Source organism: Aotus nancymaae, unplaced genomic scaffold (assembly GCF_030222135.1).
Source record: "Aotus nancymaae isolate 86718 unplaced genomic scaffold, 86718_ANA_hifiasm-v0.15.2.pri h1tg000036l, whole genome shotgun sequence".
Classification (NCBI taxonomy): Eukaryota; Metazoa; Chordata; class Mammalia; order Primates; family Aotidae; genus Aotus; species Aotus nancymaae.
This window is the reverse complement of record NW_026988450.1, coordinates 81069211-81092830: the sequence shown is the minus strand read 5'-3', so window position 1 is coordinate 81092830 and position 23620 is coordinate 81069211. Positions and strand designations below refer to the sequence as shown.

Sequence of the window (23620 nt, the reverse complement as noted above, 5' to 3'; positions counted from 1 at the left end):
CTTTCATCTCTAAAATTAAACACAAAGTTTTGAACATAATGCATACTTAATAACTGCCAAATGGATGAATGGATACATGGATGGATGGATGGATGGATGGATGGATGGATGGATGGAGAGACAGGTGGATGAAGATAGGTTCTCGGAGCAGCATAGAGATTAACTACACTGTAACCTTCTTGAAGATAGGGGTTATGTGTTATCTTTCTTTTATATCATCTATGGTACTAAGAGTGCAGTGATCCCTAAGTTATGACACAAAATTTGACCTTATCAGTTTCTCAGGAGTTGCCAGACTAGGCCTGTGATGCCTGACTACAGTGTCTGGAAGAACGATGAGTTTTAGGGATACTTACGAGAAAGGCACCACAGATTTGCCTGCTGGGCTGAAAACAGGTTTTTGAAAAGCCAGTGCTTCTGGCTGGGCAGTGATTGATTTTCATTGACAATGACTTGGTCAAGGTCCACAGGGGAGAAAAGTTCTGTTGGCAAACCTGAAAAAGAAGCAGAGAGTCAACTTCCTTTACATTTATCTCTATAGCGAATGATGAGAAAAACACAACAAACACACACACACACACACACACACACACACACACACACACACCCCCGAGAGAGAGAGAGAGAGAGAGAGAGACTTTTATGCTGTGTGAAACCAGAGCAGGATTGAAGTCAGTAGATAGAGCTGGGAGTCTGGTCAGACAGGAATAGTTCAGAAGGCCCCAGGAAATCCTAAAAGTTATGGGATGGAAAAATCTTAGAATCTGGGTTTGGATAAAATCTTGGAAGTTATCTGGTCCACCTTTTCACCTAATGCAGAAGTTTTCCCCTTGAGACTTCTGGCTAATGCCTCTATAGCTCGTCATGACATCATCGTACTGACCACAGCAGCTCACTCCATCATTAGTAAGTTGTATAGTCAAGTTCTCTTTCTGTAACTTTGAACCACTGATCCTCTTTATGTCTTCTGAAGCAACAAGGAAGTCCAGCCTCTCTCTCAAATGGTAGTCTTTGTCTATAAAGACAGCTTTCAGCTCCGCTTAACCCAAACTTGAGCGTTTTAGCTCAACCATTCCCTGAGTCTTTCTTCAGGTATTCACACGCTATAATCCCAGCTCTTCCTGGGGTCTCCAGGGCCTACAGAACAGAAGTCCAAGTTCTTTCCTTAATCTGGGCTCTACTTGCATTTTGAGCCTCACCTCGGATTGTTTGGATTTGCACTCCAGCAGCACAACAGTCCCGCTAATTCTAGCTCATCACCACACTGTTTGCAGTCCCTGTGCAATTGCTTATACCCTTCCCTCTGTTGGTGCAAGCTCCATTACACCCTCCTCCCCACTCAGCTTAGTGCAACTCATGTTTCGAGGATCAGCTTTGCTCCCTCCTGCTCTGATGTCCTATGGCTCTATAAAGAGGTTCTATAGGGCCAAGGGCCCTGACATCCAGGCCCTTGGCCCTGAGGATAGCTCTGTATCCTTGGAGGGCTCTGTCTTCCAGGGGGACATACGACGGTGGCATGAGGTATATCAGGGAGATGAGCTGGGGAATGTTCGCCATGTCCATCCATTCAGGGCTCTGTATAAAAGGCACTATATCCCATATACACCTCCACTTTGCTGTGGACTTGAGCACTGCACTTTCCTTGTCAGTACCTGTTAGCAGTCACTTTCCACACTCCATAAAGCAGGCTCAAAAAGATTGAGCTTCTTTACTAGAAAGAACCACAGTCAGAATAAAGACTTTACAAGTATTTGGCGAGGTGAGAAGTTTGATGCCAGCAGAGGCCCCAGAGACCATGTTACCGCCCCAGCCCTCATCTCACGTGATTGTGTAATGGCCAGTCCCCATGCCTGTCTCCCCATCGAACCATGCCTGGCACAAAGTAGAAGCTCAGGGAGATCACAGGTTGCCCCTCAAGATGTAGCGTAACAGAAGAGAAACAAGGCAGCAGGCCTGAAGGCACACCTGCTCCTGGAGCCTTGGCACAGGTGTTCTCCTTACCTGGAACACCGTTTCTCAGGTGTACCTGGGAGTGTCTGGCAGATCCTTCTGGCCTCCTCTGAGAAACCTTTCCTGGCCCCTGCAGTCTGCTAGCATTCCTTCTCCTGCATTCTCACTGCACCTGACACCTGTCCACATTGCACCCCTTGTCACATTGTCATGCAGTGGCTGGCACGTGGAATTCTCACTAGTCAATGAATGTTCAAGGCCACAGCCACATGTGCTCAAAAATGTCTGTTGGATGAAAGAATGAATGCTGCAGCCACTTCGTCTTATGCCTGGTTTACATGCTGTATTACATAAAGTCATTTCCTACTTCTTTTAAAACTGCACCCTCCTTAAAAGCAAGGAGACCAACCGCTCTCGTTGGCTTTCTGAGTTTGTCTCACACATTCAGACAGATGGCAGTAACTTGATACACACAGGGGAAGATTCCTCCCTGTCCTCTGAATCAGAGAGGCCATTCTCATGAACACTGAGAAGTACCGTCCAAGTAAACGAGCACGTGGAGACGCCACCCAGCCTGGACTCAGTGCAATTTCTTCTCCAGGCAGGTTTATCTCCTTGCGCCCAGGAATGCAATCAACTGAGAAAGGGAAAACTGAGCCGAGCCTTGTCTATTCACCCTGACTCCCTGCAAGGTCTCCAGTGGGGGCCAAGCTCCCCTTCTAGGGGAGAGGGTGGGGAACGTCCTGTGTGAATCGTGAGAATTTGGCAGACGCTGCCCTGAAGCAGTGTGTGATGATGGATTTGTCAGAACCTTTTCAAGTGCCACTAACTCGCACACATTTACATTGTCACAATCTGTGTGGAATACCTTTCAAAGGCACTGCCAAGTGCAAACACAATGCCCAATCAAGGAGGGGAGGGCAGGGTGCTGGGCAGTTTTTGGCATGTTAAGAACCAGGCACTGTGCCAAGTGTTTGCTATCTATTAGGATAAGAGGTAGACAAGATTATTTTACACACGAATCCAAGACTTTCAGCAGGGAAGCAAATCACCCATGGCTGTGCAGTAAGGCATGTATTCAATGGCAGAAATATGGTTCAGGATCTAGTATCTGCTCTGTAAAGTGATGGTTTTTCCCTTACACCATGTTGTCTTCCTATGCTAGCAGTCTGCTCTGGCTATCCCTCTTCTTCTTCCCTTCCCCTTCCTTCTTTCCTTCTGCTCCTACTCCTATTCCTACAGTGTGTGCATGCATGCAAATACACACATGTGCACACATGCACACGCACACACACACACACACACTGCAGACCACAGGCGGTGTCTTGTCTCCTGGTCCTTGCTGAGCCTATATTAAGCAGCTGATCTCCCTCTCTCTCTGAGTTTTTGCTCCACCTCAGTAATAATAATCAGGGACTGTGGAGGTAGAGAAGTCCCAGATAGTACATACATACTATTCCTATTTGTGTTTGGAATCATAGCTCTCACTGTATGCCATGACATGCAAAAGATTCTCATAGACATCTCATTCATTAAACAACTTCAGAATATTTACACTTTGCTTATACTCTTCAGGGTTGACATAAGTGAAGCCCACTGGCACAGTCAGGTGAACCTGCTCTGTTTCTTTTTTTTCAAGGTTTGTTATTATGGTTGTCTTCACTTCCTGTAACAGTGATGACTTTGCAATGGTTTTGCCTTACTTTCTGTGCCAATTGCTCATCTGAGGAGTGTTCCATATTTATAAGCTGGATAATTGGGTTAGAAGATTAAAGGAGAGTCCATGGATACAGAGTAGAGTGATGTCAATAGGTCCGTTCATTGATTAAACTCCTGGTGCACACATTTTGTCTCTGCATTCAGATACCCAAGTGTGTAAGAAGGTTCTGGGGTTGGTACCTGTTTCTGTTGGAGATGTTGGCCTTGGCACTGTGCCTTTTCTGCATCCCACAGACTCAGGCCGAGACCCCATGTTAGAATCTAGGAGGAAAGAAAAGAGTTGTTTCAATGTTGGGAAGAACAGGTAGTATTCCACTGTCAACCAAATGGTAATAGTAATGTGAGAAATTCTCAGGGCCTAAAGCCAGGTGCCTGAGATAAAATCTGGAACAGATGTCCTGACATGTAGATCTGCAGTCTTTTGTTTTATATGGATCATCATCCAACCTCTCAATGACAGAACAACCATTGTCTGTGATATTGAAATTATTAACATATGCAAAGCCCTTTCAAGTTAACAATATATGCTCATAAATATTGCTGTTTATAACATCCTATGTAGGTAGAGAACAAGATTTCCATAAAAACTGAGACTTAGAGAGGCAGAATAGTTTATCCCAGACCTCTCAAGTGGCCAGTAAATGACTTAGAAATTTTAAAAATTCAACCAAATGTCCAAGTCAGGAACAGGTCTTCCATGAACGTGAGAGCCTGCGGTGATGCAGGTATCAGGCAGGTCTCAAGGCACTCCCCTGTAGTGCAGCAAATGTCCTAGAGAAATGTATGTCCTTCATCTTTCATCAGTTAGCACTTTATCAGAAATGTCTGATAACAGGAAGTGCTGGACTTGGGACATACTACCAGTGTCTGGTCTCAACCTCAGGACCTCCCAGCATGGGCATTTCATGTACCCTCTCCAAGTCTCATTTTTCTTGCCTGGAAAATGAATAAAATATCACCCCCTCTTTAGACCTACCTTACAGGTATAATTAAATGAGAAAAGAAGTACATAATCTCATTTTATCTCTTTAAAACAAAAATGATGGTAAACACCTTCCTTTTCTTTTCTCCTCTTCCGCCTCCTCCTCTTCTGCCTTCCTTCTCTTCCTGTTCATCACCACCACCCCGACCATTACTCAGCAGGTATTGTATGCACGGCATGTTCTAAGCACTTTTCAGGCACTCCTGCATTATTGCTCAGGTAACTCTAAGATCAGTGCTATCTGTGTCGCATGTCACCCACGGGGAATCTGGGCGTGAGGGGCTGGTCCACCGGCTCCCAGTCACACAAGTGAGGATTGATGGCACCAGGATTCACATCCCATCACTCCAAGTCTATGCCTTCCTGCTCTTTCAGTTTATCAGCACAAGTCACCAATCCTCTCTCAGGACACTGAAGATCAGTGAGGAAAGATTAGGGGGACAGGATGAGGGTGATATGGGGTCAGGGGCCTTTCCTCATGCCTCTCACCCAGCACATATGGCCATGACCTGTGATGGTCCACTGCTCCATCTGCTCCCTCCTGAGGCTAGAACCCTTCAAGAGTTCATCTCTCTCCTAAATGCCGTTCATTTTCCCTGGGTCTGAGTAGTCACTTGGTCAACATTCAGCGAACTCTAAGGAGGACAAAGAAGCAGAAGGGAAGTGCCAAGCACACCTGTTGTCAGACTCTCCATTTCTCCCCACTCTGTCCCACGCACCCAAGTAGGATTATCTCTGAGCAGGAATTCAGGGCACTACCTGCCTGGGGTCCTGTCCCCAGTCCCTCAGCCTCAGGGAGAAAGGCACACGGTGCTGAGTGCCCTTGGAGAAATGCCTCCTGTGCTTTGCAGTGGTTCCAAACTCCCCTCCTAGGAAAAAGGGTGTCTTGCGGTCAGCAAACTTTATCTCACGGGAGCCCAGTGCTTCCTCCCTCTATCCTTTCTTGGGTTTCCACGGTAGTCATTTTTCTTTTAGACTTTGATATCTTATCTGATGAGCTGGAGCCCTTCTGTTCCACAGAAAGTATGCATTTGGAAAGTGACTCTCTACCTATTTCTCTAAGGAAATGAAGTGCCCTGTGAATGAGAGATGGTGCCAGACAATCTAATGTCATCAGTGTCCTGCTAACCCCCCTCTTCCACTGTGGAGCTTACCTTTCCAGAGATAAACCTGCTGAAAATTGGTAAAGGTGCTTTGAGTTCCTTCTAGGGGTGTCAGACCTGCAAAAGGAAGATGTTTATTTTTATGAGTTTGAATGTGCTATCACTGCGTACCCACCATTACCACAATAGCCCCATTTCTCTTGATGCAGGCTCTTCCTAGGCCTGAAAACTCTGTTTCCTACCCAGGGTATAACCCAGGAGCTTCTTGCAGCTCTATTCCAGCTCCCTGACCCAAAACCAAAGTTGGTCAGATGTCAGGTGTCATGCTCAGGGAACCAAAGGGACTACTTTCATGGGGGTTTGTGAACCTATGACTCAGGAGAGTCACTTAAGGAACTGGATATTGGCTGAAGAAAGCAAAACTCCTGGGACATTTGAGGGCTATGAGTTTTCCACATCACTTAACTCCTCAGAGACTCTTGCCTCATTGGTAAATGTGGACAGCAACTTCGCGAATGGGAATACCATATGTAAACAATCTTCCGCAGTCCTCAACAATTGATAGGCAGCCACTTGGCAGCTGCCATGACTCAATTGATTACTAATATTATCAGATTTTCCCTTCTGGCAAACTGTTCTCCCCTGGATGCCATTCTGGATGAGACTAGACTTGCCACACCATCTCTTGAAGGTCAGGGCTGCCTCTTTTGCTTTCGTTCAGGCTTCAGTTCCCTTCAATATCCCTGTGATATGGATGGTGGAGGAAAGAACTCAGACAGCAGAGTCTGGAGGCAAAGAAGCCCCACGCTAAAGGAAAGAGCTGGCTGATAGCTTGAGATGTCAAGATATGATCAAACTTTGCTTTAAATTATCATTAGGAGGGTTTTTTTTTATATTTTTAAATTTAAATTTTATTTTACTTTAAGTTCCAGGATACAAGTGCAAAACGTGCAGGTTTGTTACATAGGTATACATGTGCCATGGTGGTTTGCTGTACCTATCAGCCCATCATCTAGGTTCTAAGCCCCTCATGCATTCTATATTTGTCCTAATGAAGAGCTAGTTATTGATAAACAGTTAAATTACCATTTATCCAACACTAGCAGGGATGTCTAAGAGAGAGAATACAGTCATGGGTTCTTAGTTTCTGTTTCCAATTTGGCCAGTAAAGCCCCTTTGTCATCACTCTTTTTCGCTTATCACTAAAGACAGAAACTAAAAACCATGGTGTCAGACTACTAAAAACCTAAAACAAAACAGAACAGAACAACAACAAGCGGTGTATTGTACAAGCCTGCATGAAAATCCCCATCTAGTACCTAATTTAAAATTCACAGGCGTGCTGTAAAGTAAGGTTCCCGATTTCCAGATAAAGGAATCAAAGTCAAGAGAGGTTAATGCAAGAATTTAAGCCTTGCCTGTTTGGCTTCAAATCCCATACTCCTTCCTCACCACCACACTAAGGAGAGGATAATATACAGACGTACATCTCTTAACAACCAGAATACATTCAGAAAAATGCAATTTTGTTGCTGTGTGATCATAGAGTGCACTTACACAAGCACAGATGGTCTATATACTTTTATTTACAAATATTTTTTCATATAAAAAACAAAATGTCCTAGCATCATTACTGAATAGCAATCATTTCCCCTACTTAATATGAAATGCCAGTATCAAGTGCTATTAGGTTTCTGTTATCATCCATTATAATCTTATAGTCTTATTCTCTATTATAGTCTAATGGGATAAGCATTACATAGGTGGTCCTTCAATGGTCAAAATGTCTTTTTGAGGTATATGGCTGTACTTCAGAATTCTGTCCATCTGACATGGCAAAAATGTTAAAGGTGGTTGTGTTTAAAGACGTCTGGACTGAACTCTCTGGAAAACTTGGCTATCAAAGTGACAAGTCCCCCCCAGGGCTGACCATGTTCTAGGACATGGAGGTGAGCCAAAAATACTGCGTTGCACTTCCATCTGATTTTACTTCTGAAATGAGAATAAACAATGGTGCCAGAACTCAGACTTTGCAATGTTGGGATGTCTCTGTAAAGGAGCCACTCAAAATTCTGTCATACCCTTCTTTAGAAGGTAAAAGTTATTTATAAAAATTTGGGCAAGTGAACACCTATGCCATCTGAGAGATGTGGACTTGGCTTCTGCAATTCCTGGACTTGTTCTCTACACTGCAGAGGAGACCTCAGCATATACTCCTACTGTAACAACACAGAACCAGTGGCTGGGCACTGCTCAATCTGTGTTCCATTTTCACTCTCTCCTCGTGATAGTATCATTTGATTATTTCAAAGGTCAGGCTATGGGGCTTTAGACTTGTCATGAGGGAAATTAGATAATTTATTTTTTTTAATGTTTTTATACCCAAATCCATTGATATACTGATTCTAGAAAGAAAGAAAGAAAGAAAGAAAGAAAGAAAGAAAGAAAGAAAGAAAGAAAGAAAGAAAGAAAGACTATATGTAGGTATATATAGAGAGATATAGCTATAGCTATAACCTATATATTCATGTAGGTAATACGTAATACAGATGTAAAGTGAATAAGCTTTTTAAAATACTTTAGGTCATGCATTACCATTCTTATTTAACCTGTAAAAGTTAAAGAAACAATATTTACCTCTAGAGTATTATATTGGTCTCAAGTCTAAGGCTGAAGCCAATGACCACATTAAGTAGTTTACCATGAAATACACTCGCAGTGACCTGTTTGAGATTGGAGACTATTATTCTAAGTGAAATAACTCAGGATGAAAAACCAAACATCATATGTTCTCACTGATATGTGGGAGCCAAGTTATGAGCATGCAAAGGCATAAGAATAATACAATGGACTTTGGAGACTTGGAGGAAAGGGTGGGTGGGAGCAAGGGATAAAAGACTATAAATAGGGTGCAGTGTACACTGCTCAGGTGACAGGTGCACCAAAATCTCACAAATCACCACTAAAGAACTTACTCATGTAACCAAATACCGCCTTACCCCAGTAACTTGTGGAATAATAATATGTGTGTGTGTGTGTGTAGTTTACTATGAAATAATTTGGGGCATTTTGGTTATAGTCCCTCAATACAAATACAAATTCGGTCACATCCCCATGCCTGCCCCTTCCTAAGAGTAGTAATCCTTAGGAAATGCCAAAAGGAAGGTCTTGACCTCTCAGCAGTCTCAGTGACTGACTTGGGGTGAGGTGGTGGTGAGTCTTTCACTCTGTCTGGGACTCTTAATTTTGTTGGTATATGTGTCCTGCTTTACATAATGTCAAAAATGACAGGTGCCCCTTTTATCACCCAGAGACAAATGGGTGCTTCCTGCAGGTGCACATCAGTTTAAGACTGGTTTCTTGGCCCAGAATGTACTGAACTCTGATAGGAAGCAGACCCCGTTATATACTCTGTCCATCTCAAGGCAACAGAGCCCTGGGTCTGCCAGCCTGAGAAATGTGCTGTCTTAAGTTCATCCTTGGTTTTTGCCTGTTTCAACACAATTTAATCCAATGGAATTCAACTAAACTCTGCACATGTATGTAGAGCACCTTGGTAGGTCCAGAAAGTCACTTGACCAGCATCTACAGAGATTACTGTGTCCTGGGAAGCACCCTTGTCAATCACCACAAGGAAAGTTACAACCCCTTGGTGGTCTTCATAATTCATATGATTGCCAAGTCTCCGTAGGAATACATAGAGAATACTGGGGTAAAAGAAAGAATGTTGCCCATTCCCATCTCTACATCCAAAATCACTTCCTCCTGCTTTCTAAATCAGTTAATAGGACCACCTTCTTGTCAGGTCGTCCTTGGCTCCTCCCTCTCCGTCGGTCTCCACATCCATTCAGACTACTTCCTAAACTGTTCTTTACTCTTTCCTCTCCTCTGAACCCTCCCTCTCAGCTCAGGCCTTACCACATCTCCTAACTTAATTAGGCTTTAGCTGATCCCCACCCCAGCCTTGACCTTGGCCTCCTCCAATCCCTCAGCCACACAGCCCCCAGGTATTCATCCTGAAAGGCAAACCTACCTTTGGTCCTGCAGTAGCTACAGGGATGTTAGAATTCGGCTCCTTGCAATCTGGCTCGTGACAGCTGAGCAGCCTTATGCTCTACTCCGTCTCCAAAGTGTCCACCTCCCCAGTCACACTGAATGCTTGCTGTCAGGCCTCTGCATCATTGCACGTATTTTTCTCTCTGCCTAGAACCCTGTTCTCTTTCACTTGATTGACCTTTACTCATTCTTTAAGAATCAGGTTCTGCATCACCGCCTTCTGAAAGGCTTCCCTGAGCTCTCCAGCTGGTCACACGCCCCCCTCCTTTGAGTTTGCAGTGCTCAGAGATCTTCTTTCTCTCCCCTCATGGCTGGTGGTTATTCTCCAGCTTCTTGGATACACTGTAAGTCCCCTCTTTATATCTCCCACTCCCTCAGCACGATTCTTGGCACAGAACTGGCATTGAGTGCCTAAGTAAATGCAAGGATAAATAAAGGAGGGAAAACAAAACAATGAATGATACTCAGAGCCCACCGAATAAACACAGAACGTCGTCTTCCCACACATAAGAAGTTTAGCTCCACATTAGTTTTCCTAAACAGACTTCTGACTCTTGACTCCATTCCCCAACATTTCCCTAATAGAATATTGATGACTGCAAGAAAGGTACACAGAACGCAAGCAAGCATCGTTCCTCCTCTTCCCTGATAAATGATCACAGTTCATTTCTTCCACAATAACTGAGTTAGAATATCCCTGCTACACACACCAGCCTCCAGCCCCTGATTCTGGGTCGCTGCCCCTGTGATCAAGGCTGCAGAAGCACAAACACACCGAGAACTTGGGGTTTGAGCACAGAGCCTGATTTTCCAGCATTGCTGAGTGTCGCGTGCTCTTTATTCAAAAACCTTCCGCGGAGATCATGTACTGCGTCTGTGGCAATCAGTTTTAATCCATGCCCTCATATTAAACTGGGCAGGATCCGAAAAGCACATTCTAGGAGTGGTCATGTGGAAGGGAAAAGCTGCTGTCCAGGAGCCCCACCCTCCAGGAAGGAACTCTATCCCCAGTTAATACCACCGCCGCCGCCGCCACCACCACCACCGGGCTTTGTTAATTAGCATAATGAATGCTGGAAAGAGGCACATATTTATTGGTCAGATTCATAGCATTCAAAACACATGGCTTGGCTAAATGTATTGCAGTGTCACTCCTACGCTGGCAGGAAGAGATTGTGACAGATTTCTGAGCCCAACAGCCCTAGAGCTGTGGCTTGATTCAAAATGGGTCTGTGATCAGTCACAGACCTGAAGGATTCTTGTTCATCTGATTTTGACGAGAAGGTGAGTTGAGTTCAGCTGTGAGAATAGTATTGGTTCTGTCTTAAATAAACCTTTCCAACAAGGTGCCGAGGAGAGCAAGCTGGGGCTTCACTGGGCCCACGGAACAGGTGACAGGTCATGACAGTTTCTGGGCCTGTTTGCTAATAACTGCTTGGATGTGTGGCGGAATTTGGAGACTTGCTTTCACTCAATCCACTAGTGAGTTGTCGGGGGAAAGACCTCCAGCCATTAAAGATGACTATGACAGAGAATCAGCTGACACACCTGAGCCTCCAGTGTGGGTTAGGAGGTTCAGAACGGTTGCTGCAGGTCTATAAGGATGGAGTCTCCCAGGGTCCTTCCTTTCCAGGAGATGGTGCCCAGACCCAGGGGAACTGAGGCCTGGTCAGCTGGACCAATACAATGGCACTTGCCCCAGGAGGTCATGCGTTTCCCTCGCCCCTCTCCTAGACAGTGAGCTTTCTTGACAGGAGGCAGATATCAGGATCTCTACATCCCACTTCCCAGCATGAAGCAGATCTGAATAAATGATCATGGCATAAAGGAAACCTGAGTTGTGCCACTGGTGAGTTGAATAACCTTGAGGACATTCTCCTGAGTACCTATGCCTTACTCTTTCCCTCAGCAAATGGAGAAAATGCCATTTCTCTCCAGGTCTTAGAGGATGAGTGGAAATTACGTATGCAACATGAACTGCTGGTCTATGCCCAGGGCTCTGAGGGAGCTGCAGAAAGCCACAGCTGCCCTTGGCACAGCGGCAGGATGGACGGGCCGGGAGCTGCTGCTCTCCCTGCAATTGTCAGCCAAGTCCTCTGCAGCACTGCTGGGTGCACATCCTGTTCCTTGGCTCAGCTGGTGGGGTCATTCTGAAGTGTTTTGCACTGATTCAGGGAATTACAACAGCTAACGAGTCCACCCTTTCTTGGCTGTCTTCTCTTCTCTGTTACTTCCCCTGAGATTCTGTTCATATTCCTTGTCTTTCCTATTCAAATGACGCTCCTGAATCTTTGTCTCATGGTTGATTCTGGGAGAATCTAAACTATAAACTGAGACACAAAGCATCGCACTAAGCACATGGCAACGCACAGCCTGTGACAACAGTAACTAATAACTGATAGGGCCCTTTTTAAATGGCCCATCCTACTTCTAGGCATTCATCAGCCATCCCATCTGGATGCATCTGGTTGCAACGAGTACCACAGGTGTATGGTTAGTTTCTCCACTGAGGTCCTGGCATCCCAAGATAATGACAATCACTGACATAAAACAGCCCCCTACAAACTGAGTATCAGGCATCAGGCAAAGCCTTACAATCACTCAACATTAAGCCATCTGAATTCAGGATGAACCTAGTAGTATTTCTGCCAAGGCTTTTCTTTTTTTTTCTATCAAATTTTATGTTTGTGTGGCATTAGGGGACATTTATTCTGCCTGTTTTCCATTCATTTGCACTTCAAGATTTCTCAAAAACTAGTCATATGCAGTCCTGGAGCTTTCTAAGATGTTTTTCTGAGAAATAAAAATGTTGACCCAGCCAACAGCAAATAGTCGAATACACTCAGAGATGCTCATTGGAAATTTGGGAGATCCAGATCCTGTGTGGATTTCTCTCTGGAGAACACATACCAACCCAGGCACCAAGCCGAAGCAAAATCTCATATTCTCAGCCATCACTCATTGCTGATGGCAGGAAAGTGAAGCCTCACAGCCAAAGGTGCTGTATCTTCAAATTAGATAAAAATGGCCTCCAAACATTTTGTGTGATTGGTTGTTTGGGGGTGTATTTGTTTGTTGGGGGCTGTTATTAGAAGTCAGTCCTAACTTCTGTGGGGCAAGTGACCTGAAGGAGGCTTTTACCAAACAGCTTTTACCAAATGCTAAGGGGACATTCATGTCTCTACAATCCTCGTCAGTCCACTAAGATGGGCAAACAAGAGGCCTGCTGTATTTAATAATCTCTGCATCTCTCACCCCATCTACCTTGTGAGCTCCTTGAGAACAGAAGCCACTCTCCAAATCTTTGCACTCCAGACGTGGCCTGGTCACCTCATCCTCACACCCACACAGCAGGTGCTCAGGATATGAGGGAGGGAGGAGGGAACACAAGGGCTGCTTCCCCATGGGGGAGGCTTCCCGCCGACTCACCTCCTCCACAGCTATGTGCGCATCTCCCAGCTCCCTTATGCAACTCACAGTTGACCCTACAGCTTTTCTGAATCTTCTGTTCTCTTCTCCCAGCAGCCCTGTAAGATCCTTGAAGTGGAATATCCCATTAGCCGGCATTAATACCTAATATCCAGAGCATAGCTGGCCCCAGAGTGACGTCTGAGGAGTGACACTCTCAGTAACTGGAGACGCCTTAATTTTCTGGCACAATAACAAGGAAAACTCCAAAGCACTTTCCACTTCCAGTAAATTGCACGCAGGATGGTGGAAGCAGAAGGTGGCAGCGGCGGGTGGGTGGAAAGCTTCCACAAGACAGCAGTGGTCTCCAAAGCTGAAGCCTTGAGCCCCGGCCGTGGCACTAATGTAAAGATTGTTTCTCAGGGTATGTCATGTCATAGCTCCAAACTTCACTCTCATGAGTGAAATTGCGATATAACCAACTGCCTCACCAGAGTGCCCAAAGGATCGATTGAGTTGTACGTGAAAGTACTTTGTATAACGCAGTGCAGATACTGATATATTTACTACTTGTATCTGTGTTCTGTTGGGTTGTAACTTGCTACACCTCATGGCAATCAATTCATTTTTCCTTTATAAATCAATACTACTCTCCATTACCCAGGTCATCTGTTGAACCAGAGCCTGACAGTACCAGTGAACTGATCAATGAAAACAGATGTCTGTACCCAGAAGTCCCATGGGTGCCCTTGTTGGGTGTGCTGTCAGGGAACCAGGGACCAGAGAACAAGGCATTCTTGGAGGGCTGTAGCACATGCCAGCACTTCACTCAGTAATCTGTGAACATGTGCCCCCATTGCACAGTGGAGACCTTGACGCTGAAGATGGTCAAGTGTCCTGAATAAGGCCACAGAGCTAGGGGAAACAGCCAGGCTCAATTCCAGGCATTGTCACTTCCACACCTTGTGCCCTATCTTCAGTGTTCACTGCGAGCCTGCCCTGCTCAGCACCACTCTGCTATTCCACACATATTCTTCCTTCATCCTCCCAACTACCTGGAGAGTCAGAGGCCATCATTATCCTCATTGTATAATTGGGAAGACCAAAGCCTAGAAGGGCCACACAGTGAGGACACATTCACAGTGGAATTCAAATTCCGGGGCCTGATTCAGAGTCTGTCTTCACAACCATCTACCCCATTGTTATACTGGAAGGAAGAGGCCAGTTCTCAACCAAGTTTAGTGGGAATGGAGTTTGTCTTTATTGTCCCTGGCACCTCCCCATGTTATTTCAAATCATTCCACGCCCTCCCCTGCAACTGTTCCTATACCCAGAATCCTCTTCCTCTTTTCCTCCTTCAATATCTGTTGATACAAAAAGGGTATCTATCAGTTCTTCACACTGTAGTAAGAATTTAAAGTACTGCACCCCCTCCCTCTCACCCCCAGGGGTTAATCACACTAAAAGGCTGACCTCTTATTTTGAAGAGGAAAGATCTGTATCCTGTTGCCTTCAATTGGAGGGAGGCTCCTAATTGATCTTTCTATAGTGCAACCTCCAATTTGGAATATCAAGGCTGCCTGAAATCCCCATCATAGCGCACGCTGCTTAAAGCCGCACCCTCACCCCAGAATACACACCCACACATATAAGGCACTGAAAAAAACAAACATTACCAAAGTCCTTCGGTAATCACTTCTTCCCCGGGAGGCCAGACAAGGGCACGGACCTCATTTCTTGGGCACATACCAAGCACACGCTCTGGGTTGAGCAATTCACTCTGGATTTACTGCCATGAATATATCATATGTCTTTCTTGAAATGCCTGTGTTCACCCTGTGCTACCTCTTGGAGTAATGAATGCCACATGTTTACTAGCCATCATTTAAATAAGTGATTTGATTGTATTTACCCCAAAAGAAATTATTTATGCTTCATGGAATTCCACGAAATTCTGCAATATTTTTTTCAGAATTTGGTAACCATGCACTCCACAGATATATATATATATATATTCATACCATTGAGCATAAAAAATGGTGTATATATATATATATATATATATATATATATATGGCCATTTTTTATGGTTAGGACTGACTTCTAATACCAGCCTCCAACAAACAAATACACCCCCAAACAACCAATCACAAACATATATATGGCATATATATATGCCATTTTTATGCTCAATGGTATGAATCCAGAAATTAATGAAATACAGTTCAGTTCTTAAAATATGACAGAAAAAAATGACAAATTTAAAAATAATGATAATATCATCTAATATCAATACCATGGACCAGGAACTCTGCTAATTTCTTCATCTGCAAGGGGAGTGGTTAAGAAGGCAGTGTGAGAGCCAGAATACCCGGTTTCAGATCCCAGCACTCTTGTTTACAAGCTCTAAGACCTAGGGAAGTCACCTACCAGCAGAGTGTCTTCAGCGGGCAAACAGGGACAATGACAATGAAAGCGCCTCCCCTGAAGCACTGTGTTGAGGACTTGTGAGTACCGGTCAAGGCCTCAGAGCAGGGCCACCTCAGAGGGTGTGCTACATAAGTCATTTCTATTATCCTTATTTTTTAATTGTTATATCCTCTCCTTTCATCCTCACAACCCTGTGAGATGAGTACTGGTATTACTCTCTTTATATAGAGAGACAATCAGGCCTGAAAACATTCATTGACCTACTCCAGATCACACAATTAGTGTCCAAAGCTAGGATTTAACATCACAGACACACTTGCCACAGACAGGCAAATGGGCAATGGTGGCACGCTGCTGACTCCACTCCCTCACAAAGGAATGGGCAGAGCATCCATGAAGCTCTGCAGTCGAGGAAGCAATGAGCCCTGTGGGTAGTCAGGGAGGGCTTTTGGAGGAGGTGACATTTAATGCTCTGCCATAGGAACCCTGAGAAATGCAGGATATAAAGATGTGAGTCTCAGAAGCTTCCCCAGAAGCTTCCTGGAGAAAGCTTCTGCCAGTCTTTGGGAGATAACTTCCTGCAGCAACATATGCACCCAAAGGTTCCCACAGAAGAACCCCTTTGACCCACTCACATCAGGTGCTCAGCCTATCTGGTCAGCATCTGCACATGCTTTCACTGCTCTCAACTCAGAAGGCGGAGTGGAAGCCTGGTGTGCTGTCCCAGTTCAGGTGCTGGCAGATAAATAGACAGTGAGGAGCAGGGCTTCCCCTCAACCCCACTCTGGAGCAGGAAGAGGGAAGGGAGCAGCTGGCCCCATCTTCATCATAACTCAGACTCTCAAGGATGGAAGAAAACATTCAAGCCCTCAGTGTCCACACGTATTGTTAGAATACAGATTCCTCGGGCCCACCCTGGGGGCTGGGTGTGGCCTGAAACTCTGCATTTCTAACCAGTTCCCAGTGATGGTGGTGTTGGTGGTGCTGGTCCTGTCCTTCCTGATCACATCAGTAGTACATGGCTGACCAGTCCCTAGCCCAGCATACAGTGAGCATCCACTTTTTCCTGACGGGGGTCTGCTGGGAGAGGTAGTGCAGGGCTGTGAAGGTGGAGAGAAGATGCCACTGGCTGGGGGGCCTCAAGCACTAACTGCCCATCTCTGGAAACCGAGAGGCTGGGATAGATGATCGCAGAGATGCAGCCTCACCGTAATGCTTATATGTTCATAGAAAAGAAATGTCAGAAGAGCTTCCAAAAGAAAGAAGGAGAAGGAGAAAGCCCAATGGTTATTTCTGTGAGTTGGGCCCATGTAATGGAGCCCACAGTCCCTTTCACCCACCATTAGAGTGTGTAGCACAGTTGGTACAATCTGGAATTTCTTAACTCACAGAAGGGGAAATGTGCCTGGATGGGCATTAGTTTGGGGGACAGACTGCATTTCGGGCTCCAGTTTTCCAGTTTTCTTTGTAGTCATACAATTTGCACATGACTTTGGAGTTCCCCCATTAAAGGAGCAGAGTGGATTTCCTGCCCTTTGTCTCATTTGGCCATGGGATTTACTTTATCCAATAGGATGAGGCAGAAATGGCAACATGATAGATCTGAGCTCCAACAGCACAGGCCTTGCTTGTTTCTCCTTGTTCCTGCTTCTGCCACCTAGAGAACAGTTTGTTCCTCCAGAGGAGGATGAGAAACTCATAGAGCAAGGCCCAGATGCACCACACAAAACTAGACAAGATCCACCAACTGCCAGCTGACCCCAAGATTCTTGAGAGCAGCAGACTTGCCCCACTTGGCCGTCCCCCAGTCCACCTGCAGTTGGAGTAGCTAAATGGATACTTCCCATGGAGTTCTGCTGAAATGCTAGGGTTGTTTCCATGCAGCGTGATTGGTTAAGTTTTCTTTTCAGAGGTGTGAGTTCCTCAGCCCACAGGGAGAGCTCATAAGAAAGTAGCAGAGGGCCTTGCTGGTGGGAAGAGTGATTTTGAAGGAATATGGACAAATGGCAAAGACTTACTCTTGATGAACTCCTGGCCTCCAACATGCAATGTCACCTGGCGGGTCTCCTGGTCATATGTCACACCAGGACATGTAGCATTAGCCCGGGCTTCAGAGGCATCCATCCAGTCTTCAACATTGCAAAGCAGGACACTGGGTGAGCTCAGCAACCCACAAATGATAGCACCTGAGGGTCACAAGAGGGCGGAGAGGTCAATGTGAGGGAGGGGGTGCTTTAGAGACTCTTCTCTGTGCCCTGAGAGCATTTGCAGATGAAGCTAGGTGACAGCATCTCAGGAGAAGACGTGGGCACTAGAACTCAAGAATCTGGTTTTAAATTGAGACAGTCCTGCCTGAGTGTCCTGCAGTTGTCTTCTTGCCAAAATTTTAAAGGGGAGGGCCACCTTCAAGTCTGTTGATCCTTTCCCTCCCCAAGAGACCCCCTCTTTATGGCATCCACAGCATTCACAGCACCTCCAACCTCCTGGGTGCATCACTGCCAGAATCCTCAGTCACCATGGTCTATGCCTGCTGAACAGGGTGACTTTTCTGAGCTACTGCTGCTTCATTTTCTTCCTCCTTTTTCTCCTCCCCATCTGCCTCAATTAAGTTCATTCTCTCTCTCGCTCACTCGCTCCCACTTTCTCACATGTGCGTGTGTGCACGCACACACACACACGAGATCAATCTTGAAGGGTCTCATAAATGAGTATTTAGATTCAAAGTAAGAAACTATTCTTTTTTTGAGATGGAGTAAGAAGCTATTAAAAACTAAGACCTATGCACCAATGACACAAACTTCCCTATTAGGAAGCAAGCTCCTCGTCTTAGGACGTATCTAAGCAGAGACTGTGTGTCCATATGGCTAGGATGGTGGAAAGAAATCTGTAACTAGGGGAGATGACACTGGACTCTCTTGTCTTGCATATGTCTTCTGACTCTCAATTTTAAAACACTACCCTAAAATTATAACTTTGTTTAGCATCAGGAAGACCTACTCCCACGCTAATGGAATTTGATAGTGATTTTAGTTGGATACATTCAAGTAACTCACATGTTTTTTATATCTGCCATGTGCCAGCCACTATAATAAGTTCTTTAAGCATATTAACTCCATTAATTCTTATAGACATTATGATCTCCATTTTACCGAAGAGGAAACTACTGAGTCTCATATAAGTTAAGTAAGCTGCTTGAGTATATTTAGATTTATAATTTATATCTATGCCATTTGGATAAATAACCCTTTTAGGTAGTGGAATTTCTCAGACTCTTCTGGAAAAAAAAAGGGCAATATATTATCCCACAACTCCTACTTCATTCCTCATTCTAATTTCCTAATTTATGTCCAATCCGGATCTAGTTGTAAATGATTCTATCTCCAAAACTTCCCCAGAGCAGGTGACTCATGGATGTCTGGCCTAAGAATTTCACACTGTGTCCTTTTCTCTTCTGCTGGCCACTGTAAAATTGCAGTAGTTATAAAACCGGCAGCAGTAACATCTCTACATTTTTTAAAAATGGCCTTTGAGGTCATCTAATGTGGTGGTTTTCAAGGATGCTTAGACTGATGACATCAGAAATGCAGGGGCGTTCTGAAGATGCTCATTTCTAGGTATCAGCCAGAGTTTCTGACTTGGTAGGTCATGTGTATGGGGTGGCGTGCATTTGGGCATAAGTGTTTGCAAAGAGCATCATGGAGAAATGTTGACCTAGTTAGACCACCTTGTTTTACAGATGGGAAACTGAGGCACAGAAAGGAAGAATGATTTTTCTAGGAGCTGAGAAATGGTTGAATGGCCAGCAGGCAGCAAGAGCCTCAGCAGGGCATGGTGGCGCATGCCTGTAGTCCCAGCAACTTGGGAGACTGGGGCAGGAGAATTGTTTGAACTCAGGAGACGGAGGTTGCGGTGAGCCAAGATCACGCCATTGCACTCCAGCCTGGGTAACAAGAGTGATACTCCGTCTCAAAAAAAAAAAAAAAGAGCCTCAGCAAAGTGCAGGCTTGAAGGCCAACTGCAGAGCGTGAGGGCAGCACCAGCAAGGGGCACACTCAGAGCCCGGGAGAGTTCGAGGAAGGCTGATCACTGCGGTCTGGCTCGCTCAAAAGCCAGGAAACAATGATGGAATTAACAAGAGGCAGGGTGCATTTTTCCTTTTGCTCTCAGAACTCAGTAGAGAAACCCATGCAGCTTTCTTCTTTAACTAGTACCCAATGTCCCTGAGAAGGCTGTGCCTGAGAGGTGGGGGCCAGGGAGAGGCTGGAAGTCACTTTGCTGGTCACATACTGCCAGCTTAGCTTCAGTTACACTCCCGTGACCCTGAGGCCACTCAAGGCCCTCAGAGCCCCACTTCCAAGCAGCCTCCACTAAAATGTAGTTCAGAAGCCCCACGAATTTTTACTAATAACTCTCAGTGGGAACAAAGCCATGGAGGGGTGGAGGTTGGAGGAGGCTGGAGACTTGCTGGGAGGGGAGAAAGGAAAGGAGGGGAATCCACCAGAGTTAAATGACTTTCCAGGCTGTGGTAAAGGATGTAGCGAGATTCTGTTCCTGGTCATCAGCAGGTCCAGCCAAAGTTTCATTAGTTAAAACTCCAGATGTGCCCACTGGACAAGACTGGGGAAAACATCTGCCCAATACTTTAGGTGTTTCTCAAAGAAGGCTTGACTTTCAGCATTGCGAGGTGAGTGTTTGGTTCAACATAATTCACAGATCACAGGTTAAACTTGGAGGGAAAAGCAAGCAAGCTGCTAGCCAGAAATAAGGAAAAAAGGATTTTGTGGGCTTACCGCTCCACGGAACAAAAACATTCTTCCATATATGATCCTAAGGAAAATGAAATCAACCTTTCCAGCTTGAAAAATCACATGGTCTGGTGAGTAATCGTGCATCTGGGGAAACTGTGGTATCCTCAGAAAATACATTTAGTTCAAAGAGGAATCCTGGATTTGAGTTATGGTGTTTCTAAATATAGATATACATCAAGAGAAATATGGGGGGGGGTGTGCGTATAACATATTTTTCCTATTTAAACACTGACAGGAATTCACATCACATAATCACAGAGCATTAAATCTAGAAGGAATTTTAGAAAGCAGCTCATTCTAATCTGTGTTCCCTCCCCACCACTCCCCAAAAAGTTCTCATTTTAGCCACCCTTGACCACTGTGAGCTAAACTCAGCACTTTTCAGGAATCACCTTGTCTGAACTCTCAGCAGCACTCAAGACTGCTGACAACTTCCTCACCACACAACGCTCTCCCACCCTGGCTTTCGTGAGGATCCACTAGCCTCGTCGCCTCTTCCCTCTCTGGCTGCTCCTTCTCCATCTCTGCAGATTCTCTACCTGTTACATAGCTGCTCATCAGGATGGGCTCCATCCCCCTTTATTTCCTCATTCTGCACACTCCTCCTAGAAAATCCCATCCATACTCTTAACTTTGATATCATCTCAAAACTGTAATCCACACATTTATATCTCCCACCCACACTTCCCTTCTGAGCTCTGGATCTTTGCCTCTAAAAACTCAGCCAACTTTTTCTGAATGTCTCAAAGTCGCTTCAAACTTAGGATACCCCACATGGACTCATGACCTTCCTAAATCTCCCTCTCCCAATGCCAAATTGGACATCTGATCGCTTTTATTCTTTGCCACACACAGGTGAACAAGCTAGTTACCCAATAATAATCATTGATACCTCTTCCTCAACCCCATATTCAAAGTCCTGTTGAATTTGCCTCCTAAGGATGCTTTGAATCTGCCTTCTTTTCCCCTTCTCCACTGCTATGGCCCTAGCCCAGGATGTCATCTCTTCTTCCCTGTACTTTTAAGGATCTTACAAGAAAAACTCATTCGCTATCACAGGGACAGCACCAAACCATTCATGAGAGATCTACACCCCTTACCTAACACCTCCCACTAGGCCTCACCTCCAACAGTGGGGATCACATTTCAACCTGAGATAAGCAGGGACAAACATCCAAATTATGTCAGGCATGGCCCTGCCGAGGTGAGACCAGAGGCTCTTGTACACGGGAGGCAAGGCTAGTCCTTCTCAAAAGGAGACACCCTCTACCCTGAGCACAGTGGAGATATCATGTAGATGCTAGAGGCAGTGACAGCCCTGAAGGTAAAACCAAAAAACACCTGCTTCTTGATCAGCTCCATGTCTCAGTTAATAGTCTTCAGAAAAACTGGGGTCTCTCTGTCTCTAGCTCAGCTCACAAGGACACCCACTCTGAACCAAATCCCCCTACCCTGTCATCTAAATACTGCTCACCCCACAAAGCCTGGCCCAAGTTCCTCTTCTTCCAGGAAGCCTTCCCTGACCATCCTCTTGATAACCCCTTCCTTCACACTCCAAGGCTTCTACGTCTCTACCTCATTGGGAACTTGCATTGCACACTGCCTAGTTCTCGAGCCTGACACCGAGTAGTGCTCCAAACATGTTTGCTGAATGCCAGCAGGAATGAGTAAGTGAGGAAAGGTCATTTCCCTTTCACAGTGCACACTGCCTCCCCCACCAGACCCCAAGCCTTTTTCATCCATTCCTAATGCCCAGCACATTCAGTTGCACATACATGGTGATCGATTAGAGTCTCCTGTTGACTTAGGTGAGAACCGTAACAAGATACATCTGATTATTTCAATTTTTTCTAATAAGAATTTTTCATAGATTTAATGTGACCAGTCACATAGTCGCTTACAGGGTGCTGCTGCTAAGGAGAAATAGGGTTGACTTTTATATAAAACAGTTAAGTCCTTGTTAGACAATCAATGGTACACCAGGAGCCAAAGCTATATGCAGTATTTCACACTCATCATCTTTATAACAATTAGTCCAATAGGGAGTATCATTATCTCTATGTTATAAACAATGGAAGTGTAACTTTATTTAAGCAACTTGTCCAAGATTGCTTGTCCAACACAGCCAGAAAGTGACAGCAGGGACTAGAATCCAGGTCCATAAAACCAAAGTCCCTTCCCAACCACTAGGCTACACTGCTGAGTCCATGAGTTTATTTCCATAGACAGACATGCATCCCCACTGCTGAGATACTATTGAAAATGATAGGCATATTGATTACAAGACCTGGTATGCAGTAGGCACTCAATTGTTGAATGAATGATGGGAAATAGCAATGAGCTAACACATGTTTCAACCAAATATGTCTAGTCCAGGCTTCACAGGTGACAGTAAGGTGCTGTGGAAGACATACTTTGGATCAAATCCTGGCTCTATAACTTTGCAATGTGTCTGACCATGAGCAAAAGATTTAAATTATCCGAGCCTTGGTCTCTCGGTGTGTAAAATGGAGCTTGCGAAATGTCCCCTAAAGACAGCAGTGAGGAATAAACCAGTCCTACAGCATGAAGGGGCCAGCACAGTGTGTAAGGTGTGGAATATGAATGTGAGTATCGTGTGTGTATTTCGTACTTGACTATCGCCTTCTGTTTGGGTGTAGGAACTCTCACTGTACTCCCCATGCAGCTCCACGTTGTGTGTCTTGCTTCTGCATCCTTATGTGTTCCCCATCCCTTGTTAGGCCCTGGCCTTCACCGCCAGCATTACCTCCTTGGACCTGTGTGAGGATGAAGCCATCACAACACAGATCACGGTCACATGCAAGAAGGCAGAAGAGGTGAGCATCGGTCAGACTGGCTCCTGAGAACACAACAGGGTTGTACAATCCGGAAAGCATGTTTTGGAAACCAGTGGGTTCAAAGCTTTTCTGCAGTGTTGTGGTGGATCCTTGGCCTGGGGGAAATAGAGAACAAAGTTTTAAAAGACCTCAAAACATGGTAGACTTGGACAGAGCTTGCTGATCTCATAGGACAGTTTGTTGACTTAGCTGCAACTGTGCTCAAGGCAGCCTGTGGGCCAAGATGAGATGTTCTCTGTGCCACAAAGCTTCTGGATGTGCCTGTGCATGAGGAGGGTGGGGCCACCCAAGGCCATGGCCCCAAAC

The 23620-nt window shown here is 45.2% G+C and overlaps 1 protein-coding gene across 1 annotated transcript in view; it reads right to left on the bottom strand.

Moving 5' to 3' along the window:
• The window catches only part of TG (thyroglobulin), a 275160-nt gene that overhangs the window by 173225 nt on the left and 78315 nt on the right, over positions 1–23620 (bottom strand). Inside the window, exons 26-30 of the mRNA XM_064384611.1 lie at positions 23224–23409; positions 17667–17834; positions 5806–5871; positions 3850–3930; positions 357–494 (exon numbers count right to left, since the gene is read on the bottom strand). Coding sequence (XP_064240681.1) covers positions 357–494; positions 3850–3930; positions 5806–5871; positions 17667–17834; positions 23224–23409 — 639 coding nt within the window. The remainder of the gene's footprint in view (positions 1–356; positions 495–3849; positions 3931–5805; positions 5872–17666; positions 17835–23223; positions 23410–23620) is intronic.